General features: G+C 39.6%; 1 protein-coding gene across 19 annotated transcripts in view; it reads right to left on the reverse strand.

Annotated features, from left to right (window-relative positions):
• LOC135489069 (Kv channel-interacting protein 1-like) overlaps nt 1-27,691 on the reverse strand; it is a 180,506-nt gene that overhangs the window by 71,602 nt on the left and 81,213 nt on the right. Inside the window, exons 1-2 of one of the 19 annotated variants that reach the window (XM_064774198.1) lie at nt 12,281-12,488; nt 1,391-3,593 (exon numbers count right to left, since the gene is read on the reverse strand). The exons of 15 other annotated variants lie outside the window; for them this stretch is intronic. In XM_064774198.1, the coding sequence (XP_064630268.1) occupies nt 1,391-1,517 (127 nt within the window). In that variant the 5' untranslated portion in view covers nt 1,518-3,593; nt 12,281-12,488. Of the gene's footprint in view, nt 1-1,390; nt 3,594-6,009; nt 6,132-6,182; nt 6,215-12,280; nt 12,489-23,170; nt 23,501-27,691 lie in introns of those variants that run through there. 3 more of the 19 variants (XM_064774199.1, XM_064774197.1, XM_064774209.1) reach the window with 3 other exon arrangements.

The raw sequence follows: 27,691 nt of genomic DNA on the forward strand, positions 1-27,691 counted from the left end.
TACGTTGATTTAGGAACGGTGTGAAAGTATCTTAAAGTTTACGCATCCAACACGTAAATAAGTACTCACGGTAGATATCACTGAGAACGTGCAGTGAAGAATAATAATTCCTGATTAAAGAAGAGATTACTGCACACTAAATGATTCAACAGGTGCCCAAGGTCGCGCGTCGGATAACTCATTCGGTTAAAGGAACAGAAGGAACAGTAAACTTAGTAAACTACATTTGACCAAAGAAAGAAACTTCTTCTCTAATTTTACACGCCTTCGATACAAGTCCACAAAGGAAATAGCTTGACAGAGTGTATGATTTGGACGTCTTTAACGAGGGAGTACGATAAATGGCAAAGTACGTTCTCACATTAAAAAAAGACTTACAGAGTATGCTGTTTACCACCCGATTCATTGGTGTATCATTGGTCGAGCTTCGGCGTTTAAATGAATTCCGAAGATGATATCTTGCCAGAATTTTAGAAGCTTCCCAAAAGGAATAGATCTGGTTGCAGCTCTATGCTGTATGGAGGTCTATACTTTTATAGAAACTATGAAATTGGTAGTTGAACTGATGACCTCAGGACCAAAAAATTAGGTAATTTATTTCAATCAAAAACTGGTCCTGTCGTAACATTAACAAGATGGTATGCATGGCATGATAACTAATGGCACTAATTTTATGACAGCTCCATTGCAAACGCAAAATTTGAATTAGCTGTCTATTCAGTCTAGGCCTACTAAGATAATGAAATACTCATCAACTGTTGCGTAAATGGCATAGAGTGCAGGTCAAGTATCAAAGACGATGTTGAACTGTGTCGTGATGGTGAAAAGATTGAAGCTGAAAGACATGATTTTGAACAGTGTTTTAAGCATCTAAATTCAATGCCTTAGCCGTGGGGCACTGGGTACCTTCCCTCTCTAGTTGCATGCATGCACACACTTTAACAAGGAAAGAGTCAATCACTAATTAATGATACGGAGGAGGAGGAGGAGGAGGAGGAGGAAGAGGAGGAGGAGGTGATCTCCACTAAAGGCAGATGTTATCAGTAATTATCATCACAGTCATCATTCCCCTGAAAAAGAAATGACCATGCAATTATTAGCCCCTGGGAAGGAAGATAATACAAAAACATTCACAGACCAGGGAATTCTACCAAGAAGCTTCTCGTCCGTTACGTGTGTCTCATGCATTAATGCTTGCTCATCTTCACTTTTTATTTACAATGGATAGTCATCGATGAGCACTGCATTTATCTCATTGAATAGGGCATCTTGGATATCATTCGGGAGAAATGAATTTATTACTCTCACTTGATGGGGTGATTGTACACTTCTTACATCAACAACAGCAACAGGGCGGGGGATACGTAATCAAAGCTTTCGTTCAACTTGCCTTCCTTTTTTCCAATGCCGAGCTGCTTGCTGAAATACTTCGGTAGAAGCCTCTGGAGCTTCATTCGGAACATGAAGGTAGTATAGAGAATACACTGACGAATAGGGCAAGACTCAGCCAAATGCATCGACCACGGATCTACGCAGCTCTTGTAACGTAGAACATCACATCTCCTTAGACAACAGCCACACAATGCATTATCCGGTTAATGCATCCAGGTGATCAGATGTTGCACTCTGCTATGCCTGCAGCAAAGGCACAGACGTAGGCCAATAATCCAAAATATGCTCCCCTAATTCCTTTATTTGTTTCAAGCAAATAGGCCTAGGTATGAAGGCCAATAACAAGTTAGCGTTATCCTTTTTGCCACCTGATTCAAGTGGTTAACCTGTTGGTGGTATTCTTTCCTTTCGCTATGGTTCCTGATCCTATAGAAAAGGTGCAAATCTGTGATGATATCCTCAGTTATAATCTTATTATAGCACGTATCAGCACCTTGTTACTCCTTCTTCAGAGCAAGAAATCCGTTCTTATGTTGAATTACCACAAAAGATGCCTAGTTAACTGAACCAATTTCTGTTCAGAGGAATCATCAGAGGTGCTATCTCACAGTTTCTATCAAGCGAAAATGTGAGCCTTGCTTGTACCCAATTTATACTTATAGTACGCAAGAATAGCACCACGTGTCTTGCCAAGTCAAGTAATCTGCCGAATATTTTAGAAGAACATTCAGTGTAACACTTCTGATTTCAGGACACAAATCTTAACGAGAAACTAATCAAGTGACGATAGAGCAGCAATAATCCAGAAAACGACCTACATGTAACACAATCCACGTTATTTGAAATTATGATATTAATGTAATCCAGTGTTGTAATTGAAATGAAGTTGGCGAGGATTCATTCGCTTGTTCTCTATTTGCAGCAATTAACTTGTGTAACAATCCACTGAATGGTAATACTAATTATGGCAGATTGCAATTTGATGCTCCCGCTAATTACATCAGGAAGAATTTATCTTTGGAAGGTGAACGAACTAATACTTTACAAACTATATCCTGGAGAATGCACATGAGATGAAGTTGAGTATTGCTTTATAGATGATCAGAGTAAATGTATAACACCCGAGTGTGAAGGGTAGTCGTGTTTCTAATTAAATTGTTGGAATTTTCCTGCCAGTGCCACGTCCGCTAATGTAATTTGAGTTTCACTGTGACTATATCGTTAAGTTTTCTACAGTGGTTGATGGTTTAGTCTATTCGAGTCAGGTTTTTAGCAGTAGTGCTAACACTTTTTTTTGAGTTTTCCAGCTACGATACGAAAAGGGCCAAAAACAAGATTAGTTAAATCAGACGTGTCTTCAAGACGTCACAAAACAACCTGGCAGGTTGTGACCTAACTTCCAATGGCGATATTACAACATGAAAGAATCGAAATGTTTTTCTGCTGAATATTCCTCACAGTCTGAAATTTACAAAGTGCTGTAGGATCGAAATAACTCTCTGATATCGTTGCTCTCCTGTGACGTCCTAATGGCAAGATCGCAATAAGTATCAATCAAGAGGACCATCCAATAATCTGCTTAAATTAATGACGGCTCAGAAAATGTCTGCTCTTTCAAGATGGCACAGGTCCAACCAATACCCTTATGTGCCCGGAATCGATGGAGCTACAGTTTAGAATCAAATGCCAAGTTCAAATGACACCATCGACTTGTGAGTAGGACCTGTAGCTTTTAAAACTTTTGATGATATTTTGAAAATAAGCTGATTATTCCTGTTGAAAATCAATAGAACTCCTGGAGATACTATAGAGGTCAATTTTCATTGAATCAATATTTGTATTAATAGCCGCACCGAGTTTTGCTTTAATTTAGATTTCAAGTTCTGGAAACAATCAATTCGTTTCTACAGTTTATACTTCAGAAGATTGAGCAAAGGTGAAGGAAATGCATGTCACAGCTAGCATGAAATGAACAGTTATTCTGGATTTTGCAACATTTATAACCAATTTCCTCTGGTTCTCATAATACTAAAGTCCTTGATTGGAAATGCAGTGTATCGATTCCCTGTATATCCTTTCAATCCTTGAGCTACAGGTGTATGAAACATCCAGTTTACCCCTCAGAACCATAAACAGGGAAGACCTTTTAGAGTTTCAATTCTTAGACCGTTGGCTTCCTGACTTTAAAGAAGTTGATTGTCCTGAAAAAGGTTAAACACATTTGAGAAACTAAACTTTTTTGTAACCTAGACCATTCGTGGGTTAATAACCTGTAGTTATCACCCTAATCAATCATCAATAGAATTTCGCAGCTAGATGAAACACAAGTGAATTATTTCACGAACGGACGATAAATCCTCTTGCTAAACACAGTAAATCGGTGATATCCTCTTTCAGAATGGTCCTAATTCATTTAGAAAATCGAAGATTTGTAAAGGATGTGATAGCAAGCATTTTTGTACACAGCACCCAAACAGTATGTGAGATATTCATAGCTTCTATAGCTTCAGGCAGCAAATGCTCTATAGTCCAACATTAGCATTGAAGTCTACCGTCTGATGCTAGCATAAGAACTCGGAGTATAGGTAGTTATCAGAAGGCCATTGCTTACACTATGCGCTGTGATTAACAAGGTGTCGATAAACTCAATTCTCAAAGAAACACTGTGTACAAATGTCTGGATGTTGAAGCTACCTTTCACAGGCTGGTAAAAACAAGTTAGTTACATTTCACGTGGAATTTAGGAAATCTGGTTTTCAGCAAGTATTATCTGATTAAACCTAATTGGCTTTCTTATGTGTTAAACATGTGTTGTTAAAAGTTATATACATGTGCCTTTCAGAAACTTGCAACATCAGCTTAAATCTGAAAGAAGCATCGGAACATCTGATCAGTTTGGAAAGTGATGAATGGTTTCAGTTTAAGCTTTGAAGGTTTTGTTCAAAGAGTTAGAAATCGTGATAGACTGGGTGCTGAGTGACGGAATACTACTGGTAAATAACTCTTAATTGTTGGTAGAACAACATAGCTTTACCCAGTGGTGAATCCAGGAAATCATTAAAGCTTAACTTAAATCATAGTGTCCAGGGAACCCCATCAATGATTAAAGCTAGTATCATCCAGGGAATGCTTAAAGCTGAACTGAGGAAAAACATCTGGTCACTGCTTGGTCAGTTAAAAGTCAGCACTGGAATTGAATCGAAGAGAAAATACTTGCAAGAGACCAGTTACAAGAGAAGGAATTTATCAAAAAGAAATCCCAATGTTTCCAATTATATGTGGCACCTACAATGTAGATCAGTTTCAATTCAACTGTATCCTTTAAAATTTAATACTTTATAAAAGAAATTGCACCGTTTCAGCTCCCCAATAGCTGTGAAAACAAGGATTGGTTACGATTTAATGATTTTGTACGCACTAGTTGTTCAAATGTATAGCAGCTGGCATGCATAACGAGTAGTGAAGTTCTCCACTTACAATACATTTCTGATAGAAATTTGCATTCAATGAGTTCAGAATTTCATTGGCGAACATGTGTTAATACTTGTGGAATCGAGTGCATGTTCATATTGTTCACCTGGTTCAAGTAAACAACACTGATAAAGGTTCCTACATGAGAATACATCAAAATCAGATTGATTTCGTGACATTGCTAAAAAAAGAGTCACAACTCACATTCTCAAATTTTTTTGACAAATTCATATATGTTGTTGATACATAGCCACAAATCTTACTATAAATATTTCATATCTAAGACAGAATCTGGTGATATTTTGATCAAGTTGTGTTTGCCACTCAAATTCTTTTAATCAGATTCAGATACCTCAAGCTGAGGTATCTTTCATAAACACAAAAGAACTACGAGGAATATAATTTCAGTAAAAGTATGTTGTTCGCTATATAATCATCATAAGTTCCCGGTCTCTTTGACTACTATAGATGCACTCTGTCAGTTACTCTTGTATGAAGCATTGTATATTCAATAAGATATATTTAGTACATATTATCATATATGCATTGGGTATTTACATAGTTTCACTATTATATGTAGACTCGTTGCTACATTATTCAACAGACAATTTGAATTCAAGTGATGGCGTAAAAAAATGATAATTCATAACAACAGGAAAATGAATGAGGACCATTGATAAAACTACATGCAATGCATAAATAAATGGCAAAATGTAGTTTTTATAACTTCTAAATATAGCTTCATCGACAGACACTTGCTTCCGTTGATTGCTTTATTTTATTTTTGTGAAATGAGAAAGGAATTGTTGACACACATTTAAGCAAGATTGTTTGGGCTCTGCCAAATCGAAAACATCCCTTAATCTCAAATTTGAAACGAAACTTCAATCAAGATAAACGGTAACAAAGACACCAAACCAGCAAAATAATCTAAAAGCATCGATACGAGGAACTAATAATTAGAGAACTCAAACAAATATCCAACGATTTCATTAATTCCGCAACTCTCGTGACAAAAGAGCAATCTAATCCACCATCAACGCTGAGGCAAATACATCCAACACAGCTGAGCACATTATCCACATTGAAAAGGAGACACTTCCAGAACTACGGCTTATCTCCTACACAATTTCCATACTATTAGACCTGGAGAATGCAGCTATCCACAAACGCCTAATCGCCATGGATAATGTGACCAGAAATACACTTTACTGCGTATTTTCAGATATATCCAGCATCTGTGATCGAGATGAACGCAACACAACGAACGAGAACTCAGAATGCACTGGAGAATCCGATCAACGCTACCCGAAAATCACCATAATTATTCCGGGACGACTTTCAGATGTGATCTGGCCCGATCTGCAGTCTGACATGTATGCTCGAGCAAGATAGCAGCTCAATAATCGACGGTTCAGATTTTGTTAGCACTCGAGATGGGAGACCGGCAGAGAATATTCAGGCAGCCAGTCAGTAGAAGAGTAGATGTGAGACTTGATTACTGATTTCGCATCGGGGCTTTATGTTTATAAAAAGCTATGGTTATGATACTACCTCTAAAGATAAATGGACAAAGAAGAATGATATTCATGAGTAAGAAATAAAGCACCGTCGTGAGGGCGAGCTTTCGAGCAGTGTATTGTGTGGTATCGTCTGTCACAAGGGTGTTCCAGGCTACTTGTCTGCCTTTTGCCATTATATTTTCGTGAGAGGCCATGTGCAATTGAAATATGATATCCACAAACTCTCGAACTTTGGGGGCTTTTGATTTCAGCTTCATTTCAAGATTCTACTTTTATCAAAAATGCTTCTTCCAGTGTAAGTTATCTTGTTGATGGCGTATCAGCATCGCCAAAGGCAATAGCGGTAATCTTACGATGCCAGCAACCCCAAGAGAATGAAAGGAAGTCTCTCGATGATTGATTCACAATTTGGGAGTTGGATTTTACAATAAAAAAGCTGACGAATTTTAATGAGGCGTGCTATGCTGGATATCATTTTTCTGCGTGTTAATAGCTTTAACATGTTTAAGTTAGAGGGTTGAGTTATAGATGTTAGTGAGGCGGACAGGCATTGCTAATCCAAAACCTACAAGAAGAAGATTGTTAAAATATTTGGTATCACACATACCTCACTGGTCTCAAGAAATGTCTGAACATATCTATATAAACGAGTTTTCTTTTTTGAACAAAACTGCCATTGACATCGCCCAATGGTTAATGTTGATAGTGTTCTTATAGCAAAATGAATGTTTGTCTTTTCACGAAACAATTGGAAACATTTACCTGGAACATTCGACCCAAATATGACCAATCAAACTTCGCAATACTTTGTTGATCAAAACAAAATAATTATTTGTACACATGCGCTGTATACAATGTTGTCCTCAGAAAATCAATACAATGTTGGTTACAATTAATTCCATCGTACCAAGTCCTCATGATGGATGAGGATGCTGACCCACAACGTGATTTGATCAATGTCTACGAGCTGCCAAATACCAAGGTTGAAACCAGCTCGAATACAAGCTACTGGAGTCTGCGCGGAACTGTAAACAGGGCAAATGGAATGGGGGCGGAATATGGACATGACAACGTCTGGCCATCCTACACATGGTGTCTGGTCGACCGGTGGGGACACAGCATGGACATGGCAATGCAGAGCCTGGTCATCCCCCACTAGTGCCTGGTCGAGTAATGTGACACGCACCATTATCTGCACCACAAGTTTAGAATTGGAGAGAGTGATATCTGTCCCTGTGACACCAAGGCAATGACTGTTGAACACATCCTGACAAATTGCCTAACTAGACCTATAGCAGCCCTCAGGACCGGGACCTGTGTCCAGGTCAAGCCGTTTGGTGACCAGCACCCGGGCAGCATCGCCTATAACCCATTTTTGATCACCAGATTGAAGTAGAAGTGGCCGTAGGGAACGCAGAGAAGAAGACTGGCGCATGCCTTTCAGCATATTTGTATCCAAATCAAGCCGTTGATGCAGCTTTAGCCAACATTCCAGGACATAGTTTTTTCCTTCGGCCAATGTCCTTCAGACAAAATGTTGATCCAGTACCCTCCTTTTAGTATCAGTAGTTGTTTCGGCCAACCCTTGGTGGTCGATACTAATGTTTCCTTATAGCGATTTCCAGATACATGGCCTGGATCGAGGGATGATTGAGATGAGTTTGTCTGCAATTTCCTACTTAACTATACAGATACTGCCAAGAGGGATTGGCAACAGTCTGCCAATGTGAGCAGTGGGACTGACCATGTTATATAAACAGTCTGCACCACGACAATGCTTCGTTCTCAAGACATCTTATCATCATTCAATGGCGTAATGTCGTACATTGCTTAAAGCAAAAGCCATGCTGAATTATGATATCGTAACTATTGGGCAACTTGGTGTCGTCTACCCATTGTATACCCAAAATTAAACATATTGGATGGCTTCGAACAACTATGTGCACAATACTTAAGCTTTGAATCTAGAACTGGCCTTAGATTGATGAAACTCGGGTTTCTTCTGTTGTCTAGGGAGACTTCATATGTCATCGTTCATAAATGTGTATTGAAAACAATTCAGATGACTCTGTTTCCAATCCCCTACTTAACTATTAAGATGCTCCCCTTGGACACACTTAAGAGCTCAATGAATGAGACAGACTCCAGTGGGCTGTTATGATGGAATGTGTTAAAGGAGTTTTCAAGTAACAAGCATAATTCATACTCCATGCCCATCGACATTTCCGTCATGCATCCCAAAGCTGGACAGCAATGTAAGCCCAGTTCTTTACGGTGGACTTTACTTCGGTGTCCAGGGTTCGATCGCGTGTCCAGGTTTTGATCGCGATCGCGTATGACAACTATTTCTTGTTGCATGGTGTTTTTTTTCTTGCCGTCGTCTGATACATTATCCAAGGATATCCTTTTTTACGCGCGAATGGATCCACAAATCATGCGAAATGCTGACATTTTGTCAATATTTCACCTCTGAGTTCGGCTATAATTTCCTTTGACATAACTAATGTGGGTTGGCACACACGCATGTTATCGAACAAAAATGAATTTGTAGCATTGATTTGAAGCATGAAATTCACAAGGGAAATATGCCGAACACGATATGCATGATAAATGCATTGTTAGAGAATTGCACGTCATATATTGCACACTAAAGTCAGTAGTTTACAGTAATTGAAATGGTGTGATATTTTAATGCATTCGATTAATTCTTATCAGAATAATGATGCGACAATAAGTCTATCGATACAAAAACCCCATTTTCTGAAAATGTGTACAACTCCACTTTTCCTTACAAAAATATTGGAAAACTCTTGTCATATTACCATGCAGCAATAAGAAAAACTTAAATATAGGGCTTATTGAACCAACTACACTTACACCAATTCTGTAGACAGCTTATTCTCTTAGAAAGGTCTGCCATCACCTATATTTTTTTAGTGCAAACTCGCCATGTCACTAGCAAAGTATTTTTTCATACAAATTTCAAGTGAAAGGTTTCTTCTGGAGGTTAACTTTATATATTGATTGAAATTGTAATCCTTACAAATACATCTTAAGTGAAATGAAAAACCAAAAAGAAAGACAAGTTTTCTGGCTTCAGTCAATATCAAAAGGGCTTTTGATGTGATGATATGCAAGGATGTTTGTCTGCAGTCTAATTTTTCCACAAAAATAAAACATTTTTCAAGAGATGAGTTGAAAAAGATTCTTTACAAATAAGCATTTAATATGAGCAACACGTCTTTATGAGTTTTCACTTGGTTAAACAGAAAATACAGCCTTTGAGAATAAATTTACTGACGGATCGAGGTTGGTTTTTTCGACAACAACAGAATTTTCGTCAGTCAGGTTTAACCAGTGCTGGATCAGTGGGAAAACCAGAGAAAGCTTCAACGCAATTTTTCTTCTTCTTCGATATTCCAATTCTCTCTCTGATTTTCATGCCCTTGGAGGCATAGCTAAGAGTTGTACCAACGATTTGTACAGTAACGGTTATCAAGTTTGTTTACCGAATGTGATTGACACACATCCAGGCTATTAACATATAAAATACAGTGATTACTCAAGAAAACAGAGTCATGATAGAAATCATTCACAATATGTATTGACGTCTGCTAGTACAGCACTATGTAATTTATTTTGGCATATTTGTGCTACTTCTTCATTACAGTGTGTTTGCTACCCCTGTCAACAATATCAGGAGTAGAGTATTCAACCTAATATTTAATCAGAAAATTTCTGAATGTTATGTGATGATAATTGAGAATGTAAACAACTATGATTCAATGAATCATAAGATTCTGTGTCCTTCATTCAGTTACATCTGGCCAACAAAGGTATAATAGTATCATGTTGGTGTTACTTCTCTGCGAGTGACTTGTACAACTTTAATGCCCGACAGATAGTTCATTAGGAAGGGATAATGGATATCGGATATCAGTTTTTGGTTTGCATCTTGTGGGGGTGGTGCAAAAAAACAACCAGAATCAGATTGAGAAATGTTGATAATAAAAGTTAAGACTGAGTCAATGAGGCTGAATGACTCGCTACAACAGAAAATGAAATCATTCAAAACCGAGGAAAACAGAAGACTTATTGACACCATTCATTAGGTTAAATCCGGGTTCAAACAGCCAGCACATGCGTATTGTTGTGAATATTTCATACTATGCTTGTTGATATTACAATGATGTGTTTTTGTTACACACTCAATTAGTGTGTATGATGCAAGTAATCAGCAGACACAAGCAAGCACCGACTACGAAATCAATGTCGAGGCATGACGACCTTATACAGTGGAACCCCGGTAACACGACCTCCCAAGGGACTAAGCCGAAGTGGTCGTGTTACCGGGGTGGTCGCGTTAGTGAATTTAAGAATCATAAGTAGGTTTTCCCGCCAAAACATCGTCCTAGCAGATATGCTGTGTGTACATTGACATGCATTAATGACTACGCCACCGGGTGTATATGTGGTATCCCAAGTCAATGGATTCGCGAACGCTTTCAGTGATCAGACGGGTTGGCAACATAATGAAAGAAGCTTCTCTGATGCCATGTAACGTATATCAAATAGGTCCAATTAGTCAGGACTGAAAGGCGCCGATCGAGAGATGCCTCAATGGCGTAGAAGGGCCAATTCCTGCCTGAACCGGCCAGGTTTATTCTAAACTTTAAGCTAAATGAATTATCTGATGGTTCCACTGCACCACTTTACCATCCTAGATTTGTAGCTCAGAAGATATGCCAAAGAAGACATTATTCAATTGATTTAAAAATCCAGCGAACAAGTGCCTTCACTAATGACTTTAGAATTCAAAATCAATATCAGTGGTAAACGACTGAAGCAGACTTGACAAGTCTGAGTGCAACAATTATCCATTTACTGAATGTTTAAAATATGCTATTGAATTAACTGTGACACGTTTAATTCTATTGACATTTAAATTGCATCTGAATTCAATCAGTCGTGATAGTAAATTGAAATACTTTCCATTGAAGTGCTGTGGCTCACAGATGAATTGTGGATGATAATTTTTTTATGCGCAGAATATTGCTTTCTCTGACAAGATGTTTAGCTACTGTTCACTGTTTTGCCGTACAACCTCAAGAGATTTGAAGAGAAGTTCAACAACCAAAAACGCCATGTTGTATATATTTTTTTCTAATTTGCGAAAGGCATGGACGCAATGTTGTAAAACAAAGAACGAGCAATGAGAGTTTTTACAATCTACAAGACTAAGCATTTTTTTCCCTATGTATTTATGTTGAGAGATCATGTTATTTTGCTTTTTTGTGGGCAACCAACATGCGTCTGGGTGCTCTTTGAAAGATTACTGTAGGTCGCAAAGGTAATGTTAGAATCGACATTGCTATAAATGAGATATGGAAAGGGAGAGTTAAAGAATTTTCTAGAAGGTTTTATGATAGAATGTGGTGCCTTTGCTGGCAACAAACTTTTGTTAAAAATACATACTTTGCTGATGGAAAAAGAGGCTAGTTTTGGGGATGAAATTAGCTTGAAAATGTAACATATCACATCAGGCCATTTTGTTTGGGTTTTAGGTGAGAAATATTTACCAGAGCACAGAATTATGTTTATGGACAAATACAATGAAAAGATCATGTGGAGGACATTTCTTGCAACAAACTATTATGTGTTAATCCAAAACATCCTATGTATTCACTATCAATTCTTAATAAGATCGTGAACCATAAGTCACGTGAATCAGAAGCCACAGCAGTACACACTAAATAAGAGCACTCGCTCAAACAATATCCAGATAGAGATCACTTATAGACTGGTATAGTAAGTGAAATTCACAATTGCAAATCTTCAGAATGATCCGCATCCGTATCCAGAAATCACAATCGACACACTGCGAGGCTTATTACCTGCAACATAGACCACAGAGACACAGCATACGTCCAAATGGGTGCGCGGATTTCCTAAACTAGCTCAGCACAGCCTCCTCCTAGAGAAAACATTTAAAGTGAACAGACCAGATAGTTCCAACTGATTGAATACAGTTAACAAAGAATCGACGACAGGCCAAATCCAACCAGTGATGTTATGAGAACAAATCGTTCTCATTGATGGATGCCTCAGCGAGCTAACCCATTCATATATGTAGAGTTATCATCGGTATCGATTTTGGGATGCCTTATATGGCGAGTGATGTATGTACAGTAGCGCCCGAGTTGGAACCGACAAGACTCTTGGAGATGGTAAGCGATCGAAGACGGAAGAGATTATGAGGTATCCGTCAAAATCAATCGGACAATATGATTACACAAGTCACATAAGTCAATATCGCGCTTGCTTCCTCTTGAGAGCATAATGTTGTATGTTTTTCTTGCCATTCTAACGACGAATTCAACCAAGTGTGATTTATTTGTGGGAGAAAGCAAGATTAATGATATTGGTCGTTACAATCCCCATAGAATCCCTAAGTTTTGTCTCCAGTTTTGTTACCCAACCGATGGCATCGTTTCACCTTTCCCGAGTTCCTAATAAGCACTTTGCTCGTTTTTGGCCGGGAGTGTTGGAGGGGCATGTCACCTCTTTACGCCCCCTGGCCATTTAGCTACCACCCTGAAGATAGCTAAAAATGAGCTGACATAATGTTCTACGACATTCATGTCTTAGTCTTCTTTGATGATATCCCACAATATGTTTATCTGAATCATTTTGCAGCCGCAAGGGCATTAAGACGTGCCACAAAGGGTTGCTATATTAATGAATTAGCAGTTGCGGATGAGGCGCCTAACCCAATCTCCGTTGATGATGATGGGGTGTTCACATCGCTCTGCAGGAATGGCACAACAGCCTGGGATTCACTAAGCAATCCTCGGCAGCTTGCTTTATTGTTGTCGATGTAAATCATTAACCCCTCTGACCAACGAGGTTTTCTTATTTCGTAAATAATTTACTAGATGCTGAGACATTACCAGACATCTTCGGGAACAATACAAACACTGGTTTTGATAAGATATTCGACTTGATCGGCCTTTTTAGACCATGGGTCTTATGATAACGCTAAAGGGGATAAAGACGAGGCTCTATGGCAGACAGAAGGTCAGAATATGTGTCCAGTGTATGGCATCAATTTTTCTGTTTACAGGTTGTCCCCCTTGGCAGTCAATCATATGCACTTTGATATCACTCTCTTATACAGATTTGCTAAACAAATGCAGCCATACTCATTTATTTAGAACGACAAGACCAATGCCATTCCCATGCCTCGCCAGCTCCACATATCCAAACATACACAATATTCGGAAATCATATTGAGGGAAAGCTTGTGAAAGATAGCACTGGACCGCTAATGGAAAACCACATGATACATAGAGCTCTCTGTCAAAATCTAATATTGGGCAATAAAGCCGCGTCTATATTTGCTGGGATGATATTAGGCTAGATGATGGTTTTCATTAATACATTGCACTAGTTTTTTTGCATTTGCCCTCCCTCATGTGGAAGTGTGTTCTACAACATAGGGTTATTTATCATGATTTTTGTACCAATGTTGAGAAAAATAAGGGGAGACTTTCGGCAGGAATTAGGTGGCCCAGATCAGTTTCAAGTCGCAGGACGCATATTCTTGCTTGACGAAGTTTGTTTTATTACTGCGTCAAACCTGACCCAGTTCCCGAACTGTGCTTGTTAGTCCCATGGTGAGCAAATTAGACTCCCAGGCTCCTTCCTTTAGTCACATCACACGGCAGATGCGGATCTTCACTTCCGTATGACAGAGAAGGGGCTTCATGAAAGTTCCGTATGACTGAACTTATAACATATCCGCATTCTTTCGGCTTCCCACAAATCATGAGATATTCCCAAGATGCGTAGTAAAACTAACCAGTCGATCAAAATTCCATCTCTTTACAAGTGATGCTCACAACATTCATCAGAGTTGTTGAGTCAGAAATCGTTTGGCAAGAGCCAACAGTTATGTTTTAAGGAGTACTGAGTGACACTTCGTCCATATGCTAATCACTCATTTAACATACATTGTGCCCAGCTTTTTTCACACAGGTCGAAAAGTACACCACAGCGATATGAGTGACTAGTGGTTTAGAGTACTGGGTTCGAAATAAGGAGGATGTTGGTAACTGCCAACTACACTAAACAAGACTACTTCAGATATGACCACAGCAGTAATAACAGTTTCAACTGCATTCCAGCACTCAACCTCACCGCCACACACCCGAGCTCTCACCATTGATTGATAACGATACTAATCAAGATTCATTCATTCTGGCTTTATTAACACGAGTTCATAGTGGTCTTACTGACTACATATTGATCATGTTCTAGCTGCATGAATGTCATCACGCTATTTTTAGAATCCCTCGAGAGTCCCACGAGCTTGCATAATGTTAGATGAGATGATGGCCTTCAAATTAGGCTGAGGCAAAATGTTGGCAAATTCATTTGGTGTTGACTTTGACGTGAGTCAGTGTTCTAGTAAATGAATGAACAAAAGATTATGCTGTAATCATGTTGCTAATGAAAAGGGGAATGGTATTTTCAGGAAGCTGGAATTGGCCAAAATTGCTGCTTGAGGCCGTTTAGACCATGTAGCCCCTTCCCCGCTGAAGTGTTAACTTAACTTTCATTGCCAGCTTTGATGGCGTAAAAGCTTTTGTTTCGAAATGTGAGAAGGAAACAATGTGATAACTGCAACACAGCAAGGTTTGTTTCCCTACCTAAGCCCCAAAAATGAAAATAAACCTACGTGGTGTATGCCTCTTGGAGACTTTTCTTTTGTTGTCCATACCCATATTTCTGCATTGTATTTCTGCGTCCCTCATTCAAAAGTCCAACACTTTGTTCACTCTGTAATTGAGACCATGTCTTTCCATCCCTCCACAAATCACACTGCTAGACAAGGGTATCAGATACATAAAGCCCCATCGGATATTTATAGCCGCGAAAATGTCAGTAGCCATCCCCAGATATAGAACTGGACTATATTTGGAACATTAAGAGAGTTCCAGCTCCAGGGTTGTGACCAAGGCTTCGGATTTCCAGAGAAATATACCATGTGACAGAAATATGCATTAAAGTGATATGGTTATTATATATGGATAGATTCTTGCAAAAGGAGAGAAAAACAAAAGCGCAAAATTGGAGTCTATTTGCGGAACATGATCACACTCACCCACTTCTTGCAAAATTTCTGTGCTATTTTTAGAAACTCGCGTATTGGATTATTGGGGAACAAATTCGTCTAGGGTGCAACAGATATCGAGTATCTGTCGCAGAAATCTTACTTTTTATCTTACTTGTTGAGAAGTACAAAAGTTTTGTACTACTTTCGCATAAGAAATTAGGAAATAAACTAGTGGATGTGAAGAAAAAGAGATCTGAAGCATAAAACATGCCCACCCAGACAAAAAACAATTTCCAAAACAACTACGGTCATCAACACTGACATCCATCTTTCCCTCCAAATGCACAGATCTTTTCGCTAATCCTGCGCTAATGCACATCCAGAATAGCCTCAATCAATCCCGATGGTAAGTCGACAATAAAAGCAGTGACCGCCATTTATCAGAACCGTTCTGACAAGGACAGAATATGAAATGTTACGAATCGATGACATTCAACGGTTGGCTCTGGTCCAGCTGCAGAACTAGAAGGCACCGGTGTGGTGAGCTGACAGTCTGTCACACGCATGATATCAAATTGACCAAATCCTTTCTCCATTTTTGGTTCTTGTCATATTTTGAGTTGTTATACCATGTATACTGGTACAAAGCATCACCTATTTCTGCATAAGGTTTAAAGTTTTCAATGTGAGTGTCTGAAGACAACTTGTAGATCCATTTGGCTTTGAAGCAAAAGGTCAGTTTCTACTCCCTCAGCCCTCAAAACAGCCTTATTGTTCAGACGCAGAGACCACCACTTGTCAAGACCAAGCTGACAAAGCCAGAATGTGTATAGAATCGCTGACATTCTGGGTTGGCTCTGGTCCAGCAGCCATTAGTGTGCTGAATATCAAGAACTCGTCAACCCTTTTCTCGTGTTTCATTCGTTTACACTCACAACTCAGTTCAGCTCAAATCAAACAGTTCATTCATTATCAGTGTAAGACTCACAACCCTCATTTGAGTCTTCGTTGACCATGTAGTAGCAGGGTTTGGGGTCACCAAGTCCTGATACAGTTCGGGTGTCTATCATAGACCCTCCATCAACCACACAAAAATTCAGCCTTGTGTGAAATAAAAATTCGCTCTATTTCATACAAGGTTCAGATCGCCATAGCCCAGCTATGAGACCGGAAGAAAATCTCCACCCTTAAGTGAAAGCCTTGGTGGTTCAACGGTTAGAACGCTGGACTTTCGGTCTGGTGGTCACGGGTTCGACTCCCCGTGAATCCACTACATTTCTCTCTTTTTTGCTCTTCATTGTTTTGTTATTTATTTATTCATGTACACATTATCATCCCATTTTTTGGTCCATCCCGGCGTGCGATTCCCCCATAATTGACCAGAAGCCCCACCGCTTCAGCCACCAGACCCGGTACTAATGGGAAGCACTCACCGCCCGGAAATTCAACACCAATTACCCAGGGGTTAAGATTTGTTATACTGGTAGCCATGGAAACATGAAATTCCTCAACAGGCTATGGTACGGTGGTGAAGCTGATGAAATTGAGCTGATATTAAGTGACCATGCTGGATTGTAAGACCATGAATTGATGGCGTGGCACTTAAGTTAGAAAACTGATCAGCGGAGGGATTTTCAATTGACTTCCGTGGCAATAGCAATGAAGAGTTATGTCGGGTATCCGGCAGGTTACTAGTGCACTAGTAATGATGTGGCGGTTGATTAAAGTTCAGGGAGATATCGGATCGAAAGCCGTGGTGATGAGGTATGTAGTATAAAGTCATCAAATTAACTATTATTCTGTAATCTACAGTGAGGGGCTTAGCTACATGGTTGAGTGATGCGTTCAGTGATTCAGTGTCACTAGTGTGTAGAAGCTTCCCGATTCTCCTCACTTTCATCTACCGACTGCCGGCTAGCCTTTGAGCGAAATGGGAAGCCGAGTTTCATAAAGCCTTCCTCCGCCAATGAATAACCTCTCCTTCATCAAATTCAATCATTTGTCATGTCCTCTTCATGGCTACGAGTAACTGGATACCTTGTGGCTCCACACGAAATGATGGGAATTTCTGAGTAGATTGGAACCTTAAAGGTATAGACTACCGGCCCACGGGCGTGTGGAAACCACCTTGAACCACTAATCCAATCCCCATCTACAGGTTGAACAGCATGCTGAAGACAGATTCACTTGGCCAGGATTCCGGGCGCCTGTTACCATGATGCAATGCAACCAAATGCAACTGTGACAGCAAACGGTCTTGTGAACGCTGGGAAGGCGAAGAAGACTAATAATGAAACGACTAATCTATGTTTTGCGATGGCAATCAAAAGAGAAACCTTGCTATCAATCAGGTTGTCAAAAGGAACAGTTAAGGACCCAAGCTTAGCGGCAGATTACTGTTGACTATTCGATGTAACAGTCCGTGTTCCAGATCGTAGCCTCCTCAGCTCAATGTATAGTCTGCCTGGAAGTGTAAAGATCGATAAGACAATAAATGTTGTCCTGTTTTGAGCGGTTGACCATGAAATATCTATTAATGGTGGCATTACATGTATCTGAGGCAATATCGATTCTCAAGAAATTTAATTCAAAAAATCAATTCAAAATGGGAAAACGGAATATTGGAAATTTTCCATTTCTTCTGTTATAAATAGTGCATCACAGGACTGAACCTCTGGACACTTGAAGCTTAATCTATTGGAATTGGAAGAATAAAAATTCGCTCTATTTCACACAAGGTTCAGATCGCCATAGCCTGGCTATGAGACCGGAAGAAAATCTCCACTCTAACGTGGTTCAACGGTTTGATTGCTGGACTTTCGATCTGGTGGTCACGAGTTCGACTCCCCGTGAATCCACTACATTTCTCTCTTTTTTGCTCTTCATTTTTTTGTTATTTATTCATTCATGTACCTATTATTATCATCATCATTATCATTATCATCTTGAAAAAAACCCCTGAACCCGAACTTGACAAACTCGGAAGGCCATTTTCTCGTTCTTCTTTCCATCTCTCGCTCTCCTTTCTATATCACACTACACTCTCCTTTTTATGCTTCAGTCCGAAATTGCACTCCTTAGGGCCTTCATCAAAGTATGAAACTTCTTCAGCTAGACGACACACAACCACTGGCTTTGGTAGTTATTTCAACACAAATGCTACGAGTTGCTCTGCCTCATGGTTCTCGCTCGCTCTCCACTCGAATACCCGATCAGTGCCACCATCAGCTAAACATATTTACTTTCCATTCAGTGGAGAATGCTTGGCTTCCATAAATAAGATGTCAGTCATATTATTAGGGTAAACACTTCTGGGTCCAAGTGAGAGAAATCAGTGAAAAGTGCCCTCCTTGGGCAAAGTGCATCATGTAGTTATTAGCATTATCGTTGGTTGATATTCGACTTCGCTGAAATCCACAAAATTATCTTGGCGATCCTCGAAATTGGTGAATGTTCATTCTTTGTCGGTGTAAAGTATAATTTAAACAGTTGAAGAGGACATTGCAAGAACATGGCTCAAGATGATGGGCAAAAACCCCTACAATTAGGCTTATGGAAAATGCATTGGGCCAGCAAAGTTTAATGATGTGTACTGCCCTTTTAGGTGTGCAAACCTTTATCATATTCACACAAGACCAGGACAAGTATCACCATTTCAACTTTCTCAAAGAAATGTTCACAGTTTCCATTACCACAAACTTTCTAATTAGAAGTGGCTATGAATAAAATATAACTTAAAAAGCAGTTGAACCAAGATTAGAGCTTTTAGCATGGCTGAAAGTGCCAATAGCCATGCCAATAAAAGAAAGGTATCCTTTTTGGAAAGAGAACAACAGAGGAGAACTGGTGTTGCCATCTGAAGAAAAACTAGGCAACTAATATAGGGCTGAAGAGAAGTCTATCTAATGTCATCAATTTGATGGACAGGAGCATGGCACAGCGGCTTAGATACGGGACTGATGTTGGGAATATTCTTACTTACCTGAAAATAAAAAGCAACAATATGGTCAGAATACGAATAACATTTACTGTTAATTAGTTAAAAGTCGATCAAAATATAAGCATTTAATTCATGCACACATTCATTCTCTGCAACATATAAAATGTGTACGATAATCAATTATAGTCCCATGTTTCATTATGAAATGTGAATTTGTCATTACTGTTGCATGACGCTGTGTATCCTGGAGATATGGAGTCCAACACAATAGTGTAATTCAGCCTTGATTTATTCATCAGTTCAATGTCCTGATGGTCGTGGCATGAAATCATGAAAAAGGTTTGTTTGGAATGAGGAAAGGGGAAGACAACGTGCCCTTAGTGATTTTTAGAATCATGACAAAATAGACCATGAAGAAAAATTCCTCAGATACTCCAAAACTGGTATAATTGCTGTGTTTGGAGCGAATTGGCCGGCGGGAAAGTTGGAAAGCTGACACATGATTGCCCACAACCTAAAGGCGTTAAGAAGGCGCCCCTCAAGGTCAATATGCCGAGAGAAATCAATAAGCGGTCAAGACGACTGGTTTTGTCCAGCGCAGCTGCAATCAACCATGCGGCAGCACGTCAAGGCCCAGAAGCAAATCAGGAAAAACATTGAGATCAGGAAGGGAACAACAGTGGGAGACGTGATTGATCCGGGTATGAGAGCATGCGCGCCTCTTGGGCACGTTCGTGCCAGTGAAATGTGATGGTACATTGGAACCATGCACGACCACTGCCAATCATTTGTGACATTCAATCAGAAGCAATAGTTTTTATTTCTGTACTAGTATACTGTGATATTCAAAAACGTGAAGATTTAGCAGTTTACCGTAGAGATAAGAACTTAGAGCACCATTGGGGATGAAATATTCTGTTCTTGATATAAAGTGAGGTGTCGCGGCAAAATGTTGTCATGTGGTAAAAATTCGAGTTAGGTACTAGGCAGTTGAAGGTTAAGCAGGCCAACACTTACCTGCCTGCTTGATGGGTAATTTGCTAGTGGGGTATAGAACAGGAAGTTTTTCATATTTTGATTAACAGACATCGATGCAATATCCAATATGTACCCTATCATGATGTTATATGATATCAGCAAAAACATGTTATTCTTATTGGAACTGCAAGGTACGAAGGTGAAGGTCAGCCGTAACAGACAGCGAGAAAAAGGACACCGAGCTAAAGCTGCAGGATATTGAGTAAAAGGAAATACAAATGAAGCATAAGCCAGGCAAATAGGTTTGTAAGCCAGGCAAATAGTTGTGTCACCTGACGCAGCTGAGAGACTTTGCCGGAAGATCTGATATAAGCAAGTCTAGATCGTGATAAAACACACCAGACTTGGCAGCCCTTTTACGTATGGGCTTCCTAGCAAATGAATAACATCACCAAGTCAATTTAGGATAATAAATGGACTACCCTGATGTGGACAAGGGTTGAGGCTATGATACAGAGCCGCCATTCTACGGGCAGTTAGCCCTATTTTAGCATGAACAGTATCTATCTAACCTGTATCAATATTTTATTGGGATGAGCTGTGTTGATCCTCGAAACGCGGAACACCACTTCGCCAAATGGACGAATGCATTTTATAGAGCTTCATTAGTAAGAATGCAATCCCAACTGGCCTATCAATTATTTACGGGGTCTTCCCAGTGGAATAGTTGGCTACTAATTGATGTAGGAGTTTAAGTTATACTCCGGCGGCACAATGCTGTTAGGCACTTGGTTGTGAATAAGTGATGAATCTGTGCAAAACTGAACAGACCACTCATCTTTTACCTCCAACTTCTTCCCACCCCTTTACTACGGGAGGTTCTACGACGTTTTCATATTCCATTTGGCTTTCTAAGGCATCATTCATGGCATGACCCAATGCCATGCCTAGCGACATGCACTAACCTGCGCATGCACTGTGCCATGACGTCAAGCTGCTTGGACCTAAAAGCGAATAGCATGATCGACACACCGGACCAAAATATTTGTCTATCCTAGCAAGTACAGATCAGATTACATGTTAAACAGAAACATCAAATGAATGCTGGGCTGACTGGATACTCCGACCACTACAACTTACAATCCTTGTCATATCATCAACCACCGTAGCCTACGCATAATCAATAACTTTTGCTAATAATTGAAAACTTCTTACGAGGTACCTTGTATACAATGTATCATATGGGCATCAAAGGGTCAATATGATCTATCACGTTCCTCCCCAGGCTGATTGAAAATACTAATTATTCTTTGCTGGTTTAGGCAAAAATCTGTACACAGGAGACCAGATTAAGTAAACAGCTTTGCAATTTCCGGTTCTCAGATAAAAAAGTTTAAACACGGACCTTGAAATTGAATTGAATTTGATGAAGTCTAAAAATTGCTTGAGCGGCTCGTGAAATGAAGCAAACATTTCATTCATGGCACGTCGATGGTAAACATCGCATCTAATTTAAAATTTTGTATTTCAGCCATTAAATGATGCGCTGCGTTCGCTGACTCAATTTAAAGATATGCAGCCGATGATAAATTGATCCGTATGACAACAATATATCACTAACTTTTAGAAAATTGGAAAGTTTCAGCAAACTCATGGATATTTATGTTGTTTGATTGAGCAGTTGTATTGGTGTCACTACCACAGATATCACCACAAATGCAAATAATCAACTACAGAATGTACTTCGGCAATGTTTGTCTCTAATAAGCAGTTCGACACATGCAAACTATATGTATGTCCATGAATCACACCTTTAAACTTATCTTCTTTTCATCACCAGGGACATGAGATCAGGCAAAGCGTTCGTCATTTCAAAATCTTAAAATCAAATTGAGCTCGATATCGAATCTACGGATCAGAAATATTGCGATATGATATTTCACTACCGATTGGGAGCAAGGAGTGACACGTTTCTAAATTGATCACGACCTGGTTACATCCGCAGGGATCGTCGATAACTCGATGTAAATCTTTGATGATTTGGTAAGAAATTGAGAGATATTTCCATCCTGAAACGAATACTTTCCGTTTAGCTTTCGTGATCAGATAGCTTCGTCGGCAAAAAGATCGGGATTGCAGCTTGTGATTTGGCACAGCTGTGCATAGGGTAAATATTTCAACATGGGCTTCAATCAGCAGCTGACATTAGTTATCAATGGTTTGAGAAGAACTCAGTGTCAGAGTACAAAGTAGTGCTATGATCGTTGATCGAACTTAACATCAGCGACTGTCACATCGGAGGTTGCGGGTTCGACTCGACCTGGTCGGCCTCATGCGTGAGAGACGCCGACTTTCTCTCTCTCTCACAGTCTAGTTTCTTCCGTGGTCTTCGGTTTACCCTACATTACATTACAAATCACCTATATTGTTTATAGAGCTGATGAAGCCCTAGTTGACACTCTCAATTCAAAGTTCTCTACTTTCAGTTCTTTTCGTTAATTCTAAGATTTTCCCCCCTCTCGAGTTCGTGAAATCTGGCGAAAGCGGGAAACCACATGATTTTCACAGTGATTGGATAAATTTCGATCTAATTTATAGGCTCTGAAATTAGTGACCATAAAACCTGTGAAAGCAGGAAACTGCGGCGGTTTTGTACTGCAGTGGAATCGGTTGGTGAGAATACATCAGATGCAAACTACTTTAAAACATATAACTTTCGCCAACTTTCTGTGATATTTGTTCACCTACCTTTTCTCATGACAGCCGCCACTGGCACATTCCCCATCAGCTTAGAAAGCAGATTGTCCATTTTAGCCGTTCACCTGTTACAGTCACAGAAAGAAATACGAACACAGACTATCGTCGCTGCTGCCACAGAAATCCCAAAGCAGGAACAAAAGCAGCCAGTGAATGTCCATCGACTTGCACACACCAACTGAACCACAAGTGCAACCCAAACTGCAAACTGCAAAACCCTAGAGATATCTTTAATTCGAGGTTGCTACATGTAACTCTTTAATGTGAAACCATGTTAAATCGCCGATGTTATGCCATGAAACATATATGCCACATTAGCAGAGCGCCGAGTGTGAAATCCCATGACCGGGACAGTTAGACATGGAGCTTTTACATTAATGTCCTGCTCAGGCTCAGCTGAACCTCGTTAATAAGACCATCAATATCGGCCGTTATAAAGTGGACATCATAACTTGTGGGCAGTTTATGCTGGGACGTATGAAATTAAAACATTAGTTTTCTAGTATGGGCAAGAAATGGCAATGGTTGCCATACCACACAATTGTGTTTTTTATTCGAGGTTTTATTGCGTGATTTATAAGTTGTTGAAAACTGTAAATGGGAGATTATTTCCGTTGGTTGGATAATGGAGTAGTATAATCAATATTCCTCATCAGGTTTTAATAAACCTGCTTGAAATTTATGAATATGGTTGCACGGAAAATAACAGGTTTTTATCGATCAACCATAAAGGACAAGGAAACACTACTCTGAGATTCTCACAGCAAACTACATGTACCACCGTTCAGAGTTTCTAAAAGAAAGTCTGGTACCGGGGTTCTCCAGCCCTTGTACATGCATGGGAATTTCATACTTACAAAAGGTATTACGTACTGGAAACTAACGTTCCATCGCAGCTTGCATATGGTTTCATTCAATGGTCAGCATATTGAACAAGTGTTATAAATTCCATTACTGCTTTCTAAGGGCGATGGAATAAAACGTGTTTTGCTGGAGGCAGCACATGTTCTCATCGCTACAAAAGCTGTTCGTACTCAAAGTGGGGAACGGGAAAGCTATTACTATTAGCACTAACTATATTTCCTTTCAAAGCTGCGTCCATTGATATCAGGGTTTGTATGAACATTGTACCTTACTTTGTTGAAAGTAATACTCTCAACATCCAGCCAGTGTTCCATGGTTTGTGGCCATGGAATTGGAGGATAGTACTGCATGACTATGGCCTTTACGACTGCCACTCACTGATGAACTGATCGGCGACTTCAAGGATGGCAGACACAACATTTTCTCTGGGCTCATTCCTAAACGAAATGTGCACACATCTTTGCATGATGAGGTATGGCGACAACGGTGTCAACAGAGGCATTACAAAGTCAACATGATGCCGCAGGCAAATTTTGCAACCCCTTCGAATGACAAATTGACTGGGATATTCCGTTGTGTCATTATCATGCACTGAATTATGCCAAATGTCAGAAAACGATTACTTTTTGGACTACTTTTAGGACGACTAAAAACATTTAATAAACATCCCCTGGTCTAATGTTGTCACGGCTCCGTGTGTTCTCTGATGACAGTAGCGCACTGTGCACGTTGTGTTCTCATTAGAGGGGCATTGAGATGGTTATGAACAATATTGATAACATCAATGTCTTTTTTATCATTATTGACAGCATCAGGACAGTCCTTAAATTTTATTAGACAGACCAGTGATTGATGGCTGACAAATGATAAACACCCTCCGGGATCCGAAAAAAGTCTTAGAAACAGTCATTTGCTGGACAAAATATTGAGAATTTACAGAATTCTAAAAATTCCTTTTCCAGACAAAAATTCATTGCCGGCTACCATCCTAAGTCAGCTCCATACAAATTGCTGCCGATACAGATCTAATGCAATATGCAGTATGAAATATTCAATGCGTCTAATGTTTCATTCCTATAGGGAATGGCACCACTCTATGCCAATAACGCTGGCATTTTATTTTGCTTTTAATGCTAATTGCCATCTCCCATGACCCAATTTGCCGAAATCAAATTTGGAGATTTCTACCAGGATAATTAGATCTGATCTGCTATGAGTGATGTGATTACAAATATGGCGTTTTCCCAATTTCTTTCTACAAACTAACCCAAACATGTAAATCTAAAACATTCTAGCCTGGCTGGCAAATACGTTTCCTGGTCTTGACCATCTCGGTGCGGAAGATTGGTCATTAACAGAACGACTTTCTTGTGACTTCAGCTGCCATCTTAAAGAGACCGCCTTACAGTCAACTTTTATTATCATATCATGCACGTGTAGTGAACCTTAGTCAATAGGGACCCCTCTCCCAACTCCAAGGACATCAACTTCAAGGCGCCAATCCTGCAAAAAGACTCCAAAAATCAAATTAACGTCAGATCAAGGCCAGGCATGCGAGCATAATACGACGAAATTGAACAATATTAACTATTACCACAAACCTTGCTAAAGTGATTCTGTGATCAAAGGAACCATACACTGGTGAGCATCTCCATCTTATCACCAATAATGGTTTCTAATGCACCAGGCGTAACATCAAAGTGAGAAGGGTTGTCTGACTTTGCCGCTAGCTTCTTGGATGACAGACTGGAAACCGTTCTGACCTCAAATGTTGCCAGCAAGGTAGGATTCTAAAGCTGGTAGCGCACGGAGGTGAATGTCCGCCAGACCCTGTCGCTTAGATCTTGAACATCCTTTGTAAACAGAAAAAAACAAGCATTTCATTGAGCAATATGACATCTGAGATTGAGATGACACAGCGCCGCCAAAACAAATATTATTTTTTTTCTGTTAATATAATATGCAATTAAACGACCTCTGCAACGCGATATCACGGACAGTTACTGTTCTATGCTTCCGGCTTCAGACACTTTGTGATGCCATTCAAAGGCTAGAGTATAAGCCGTACAAGCAGGAAAGAAATCGAACGTGTTAAAACATTTCAGCTCAAATCATTTCTTGATTGATGGCCTCAGAAAAGAGAAATTAAAGGAAAAACTAAGCTAAATTCTCTTTAGCAATTTTCACCCGCCCCTGCAGCATAGCAATATCCATGTTGGGTGCAGACTCCTTCAACATTGTAACAAAAAGTGCAGGGGCATCTATAAACGGACTATGGAACTAAACATCACTGACGCCGATTGATTATCTCGGAATTGGGACTAACCTTCCGATGTCATAGACTAAGACTCTACTCTTTTTCCATAAAAAATCCGAAGTTTATTCAAACACACAAAAGCAAAACTTTCAACGGCATTTTTGCTTTAGGATGCATTGAAAGGTTTCTCTGAAAATAACACATCGACAGGAAACCTATCTTCTAATATCAAAGACTGCCTTCTGTTCGGTACATTATCTGTTTTTCTCCATTCATCTCGGATCAAACGGATTATACTTCTTACAAGTCTCAATAGACTAGGAGATAATTTTTCGTGATGAAGAACGACAACTATGAGAGTCAGTAAAAGCATGCATCAGGAGGTCTATTGTGATCAGATTTGAAAGCGGGATTGTGTTTCACATATTTTGTTGTGCTCCTATGATATAATAGCCCAGAGAGAAATTGACTAGTGGTCCACAGCTTATGATGGAGCCAGATCATGGTTAGCCGATATAGGAATATAGTGTAATAAGATTGGAGGAGATGGCTGCGGGCCTGATTGTACTGTAATCGTATTGCGAGAAGTCTTTTTGTAAGGACGAATCAAAGCTTTGTCAAAGGCAATGAATATGAGGTAGATGAACTATCATATTAGAGATGCAGGCAACGACTGAACTGCCACACAACCAACGAGATACAGCCTCTCCTTCTCTTTATTCCCCCCCCCCCAAAAACAATAATGCTGCGACCTGTGACCTAGCCATGATGGCACAACGACTGATTGCGATTTAACCAATCGGAGACATCCACCAATCGCAATCATCAAGTTGTCTTTGCTTTTTCATTCTTCACATCAAGAGATATCACTTTTTACCAACTGAATTTTTCTGGAACTTGCAGGAACATTGTTGATGCCCACACCATATCACAGGTCAAACAGATTATAGTCTTAAACGCGTTCACCTGACAATATTCGTAACTAGATAGACTTGGTAAAAGCTTGCTCCAGAATACATCCGATCTGATTTCAAAGCTTTGTGATCTAGATATTTTGGTCACAAAAGACTATGTGATCCAAGCAGAGCTCTTGTAACTGATGGAAGGCAAATCTAAAAGCGGTGATAAGCAGTGATAGAGTCGAGCCAACGCAGAGTAATTGGGTTAAATTAGATGTTAAATGATAGCTGCTACTGCAACTGATGTCACACTAGTAACCTAAAAAAAACCTTTCTGTGAGCTTCTTTTTATCGGTAGCAACAATGTGGGAATCATCACTACTAATGAACAACAATACAATAAAAAAAAGCAATCCTAGAGAAAGAGAGGAAAGGATTACGAAAGGTGCTTCTTTTGCTGTCCACAGGATTTCTCTAATGAGATTAGTCTGG

The sequence above is a fragment of the Lineus longissimus genome, chromosome 6 (genome assembly GCF_910592395.1).
Source record: "Lineus longissimus chromosome 6, tnLinLong1.2, whole genome shotgun sequence".
NCBI lineage: Eukaryota > Metazoa > Nemertea > Pilidiophora > Heteronemertea > Lineidae > Lineus > Lineus longissimus.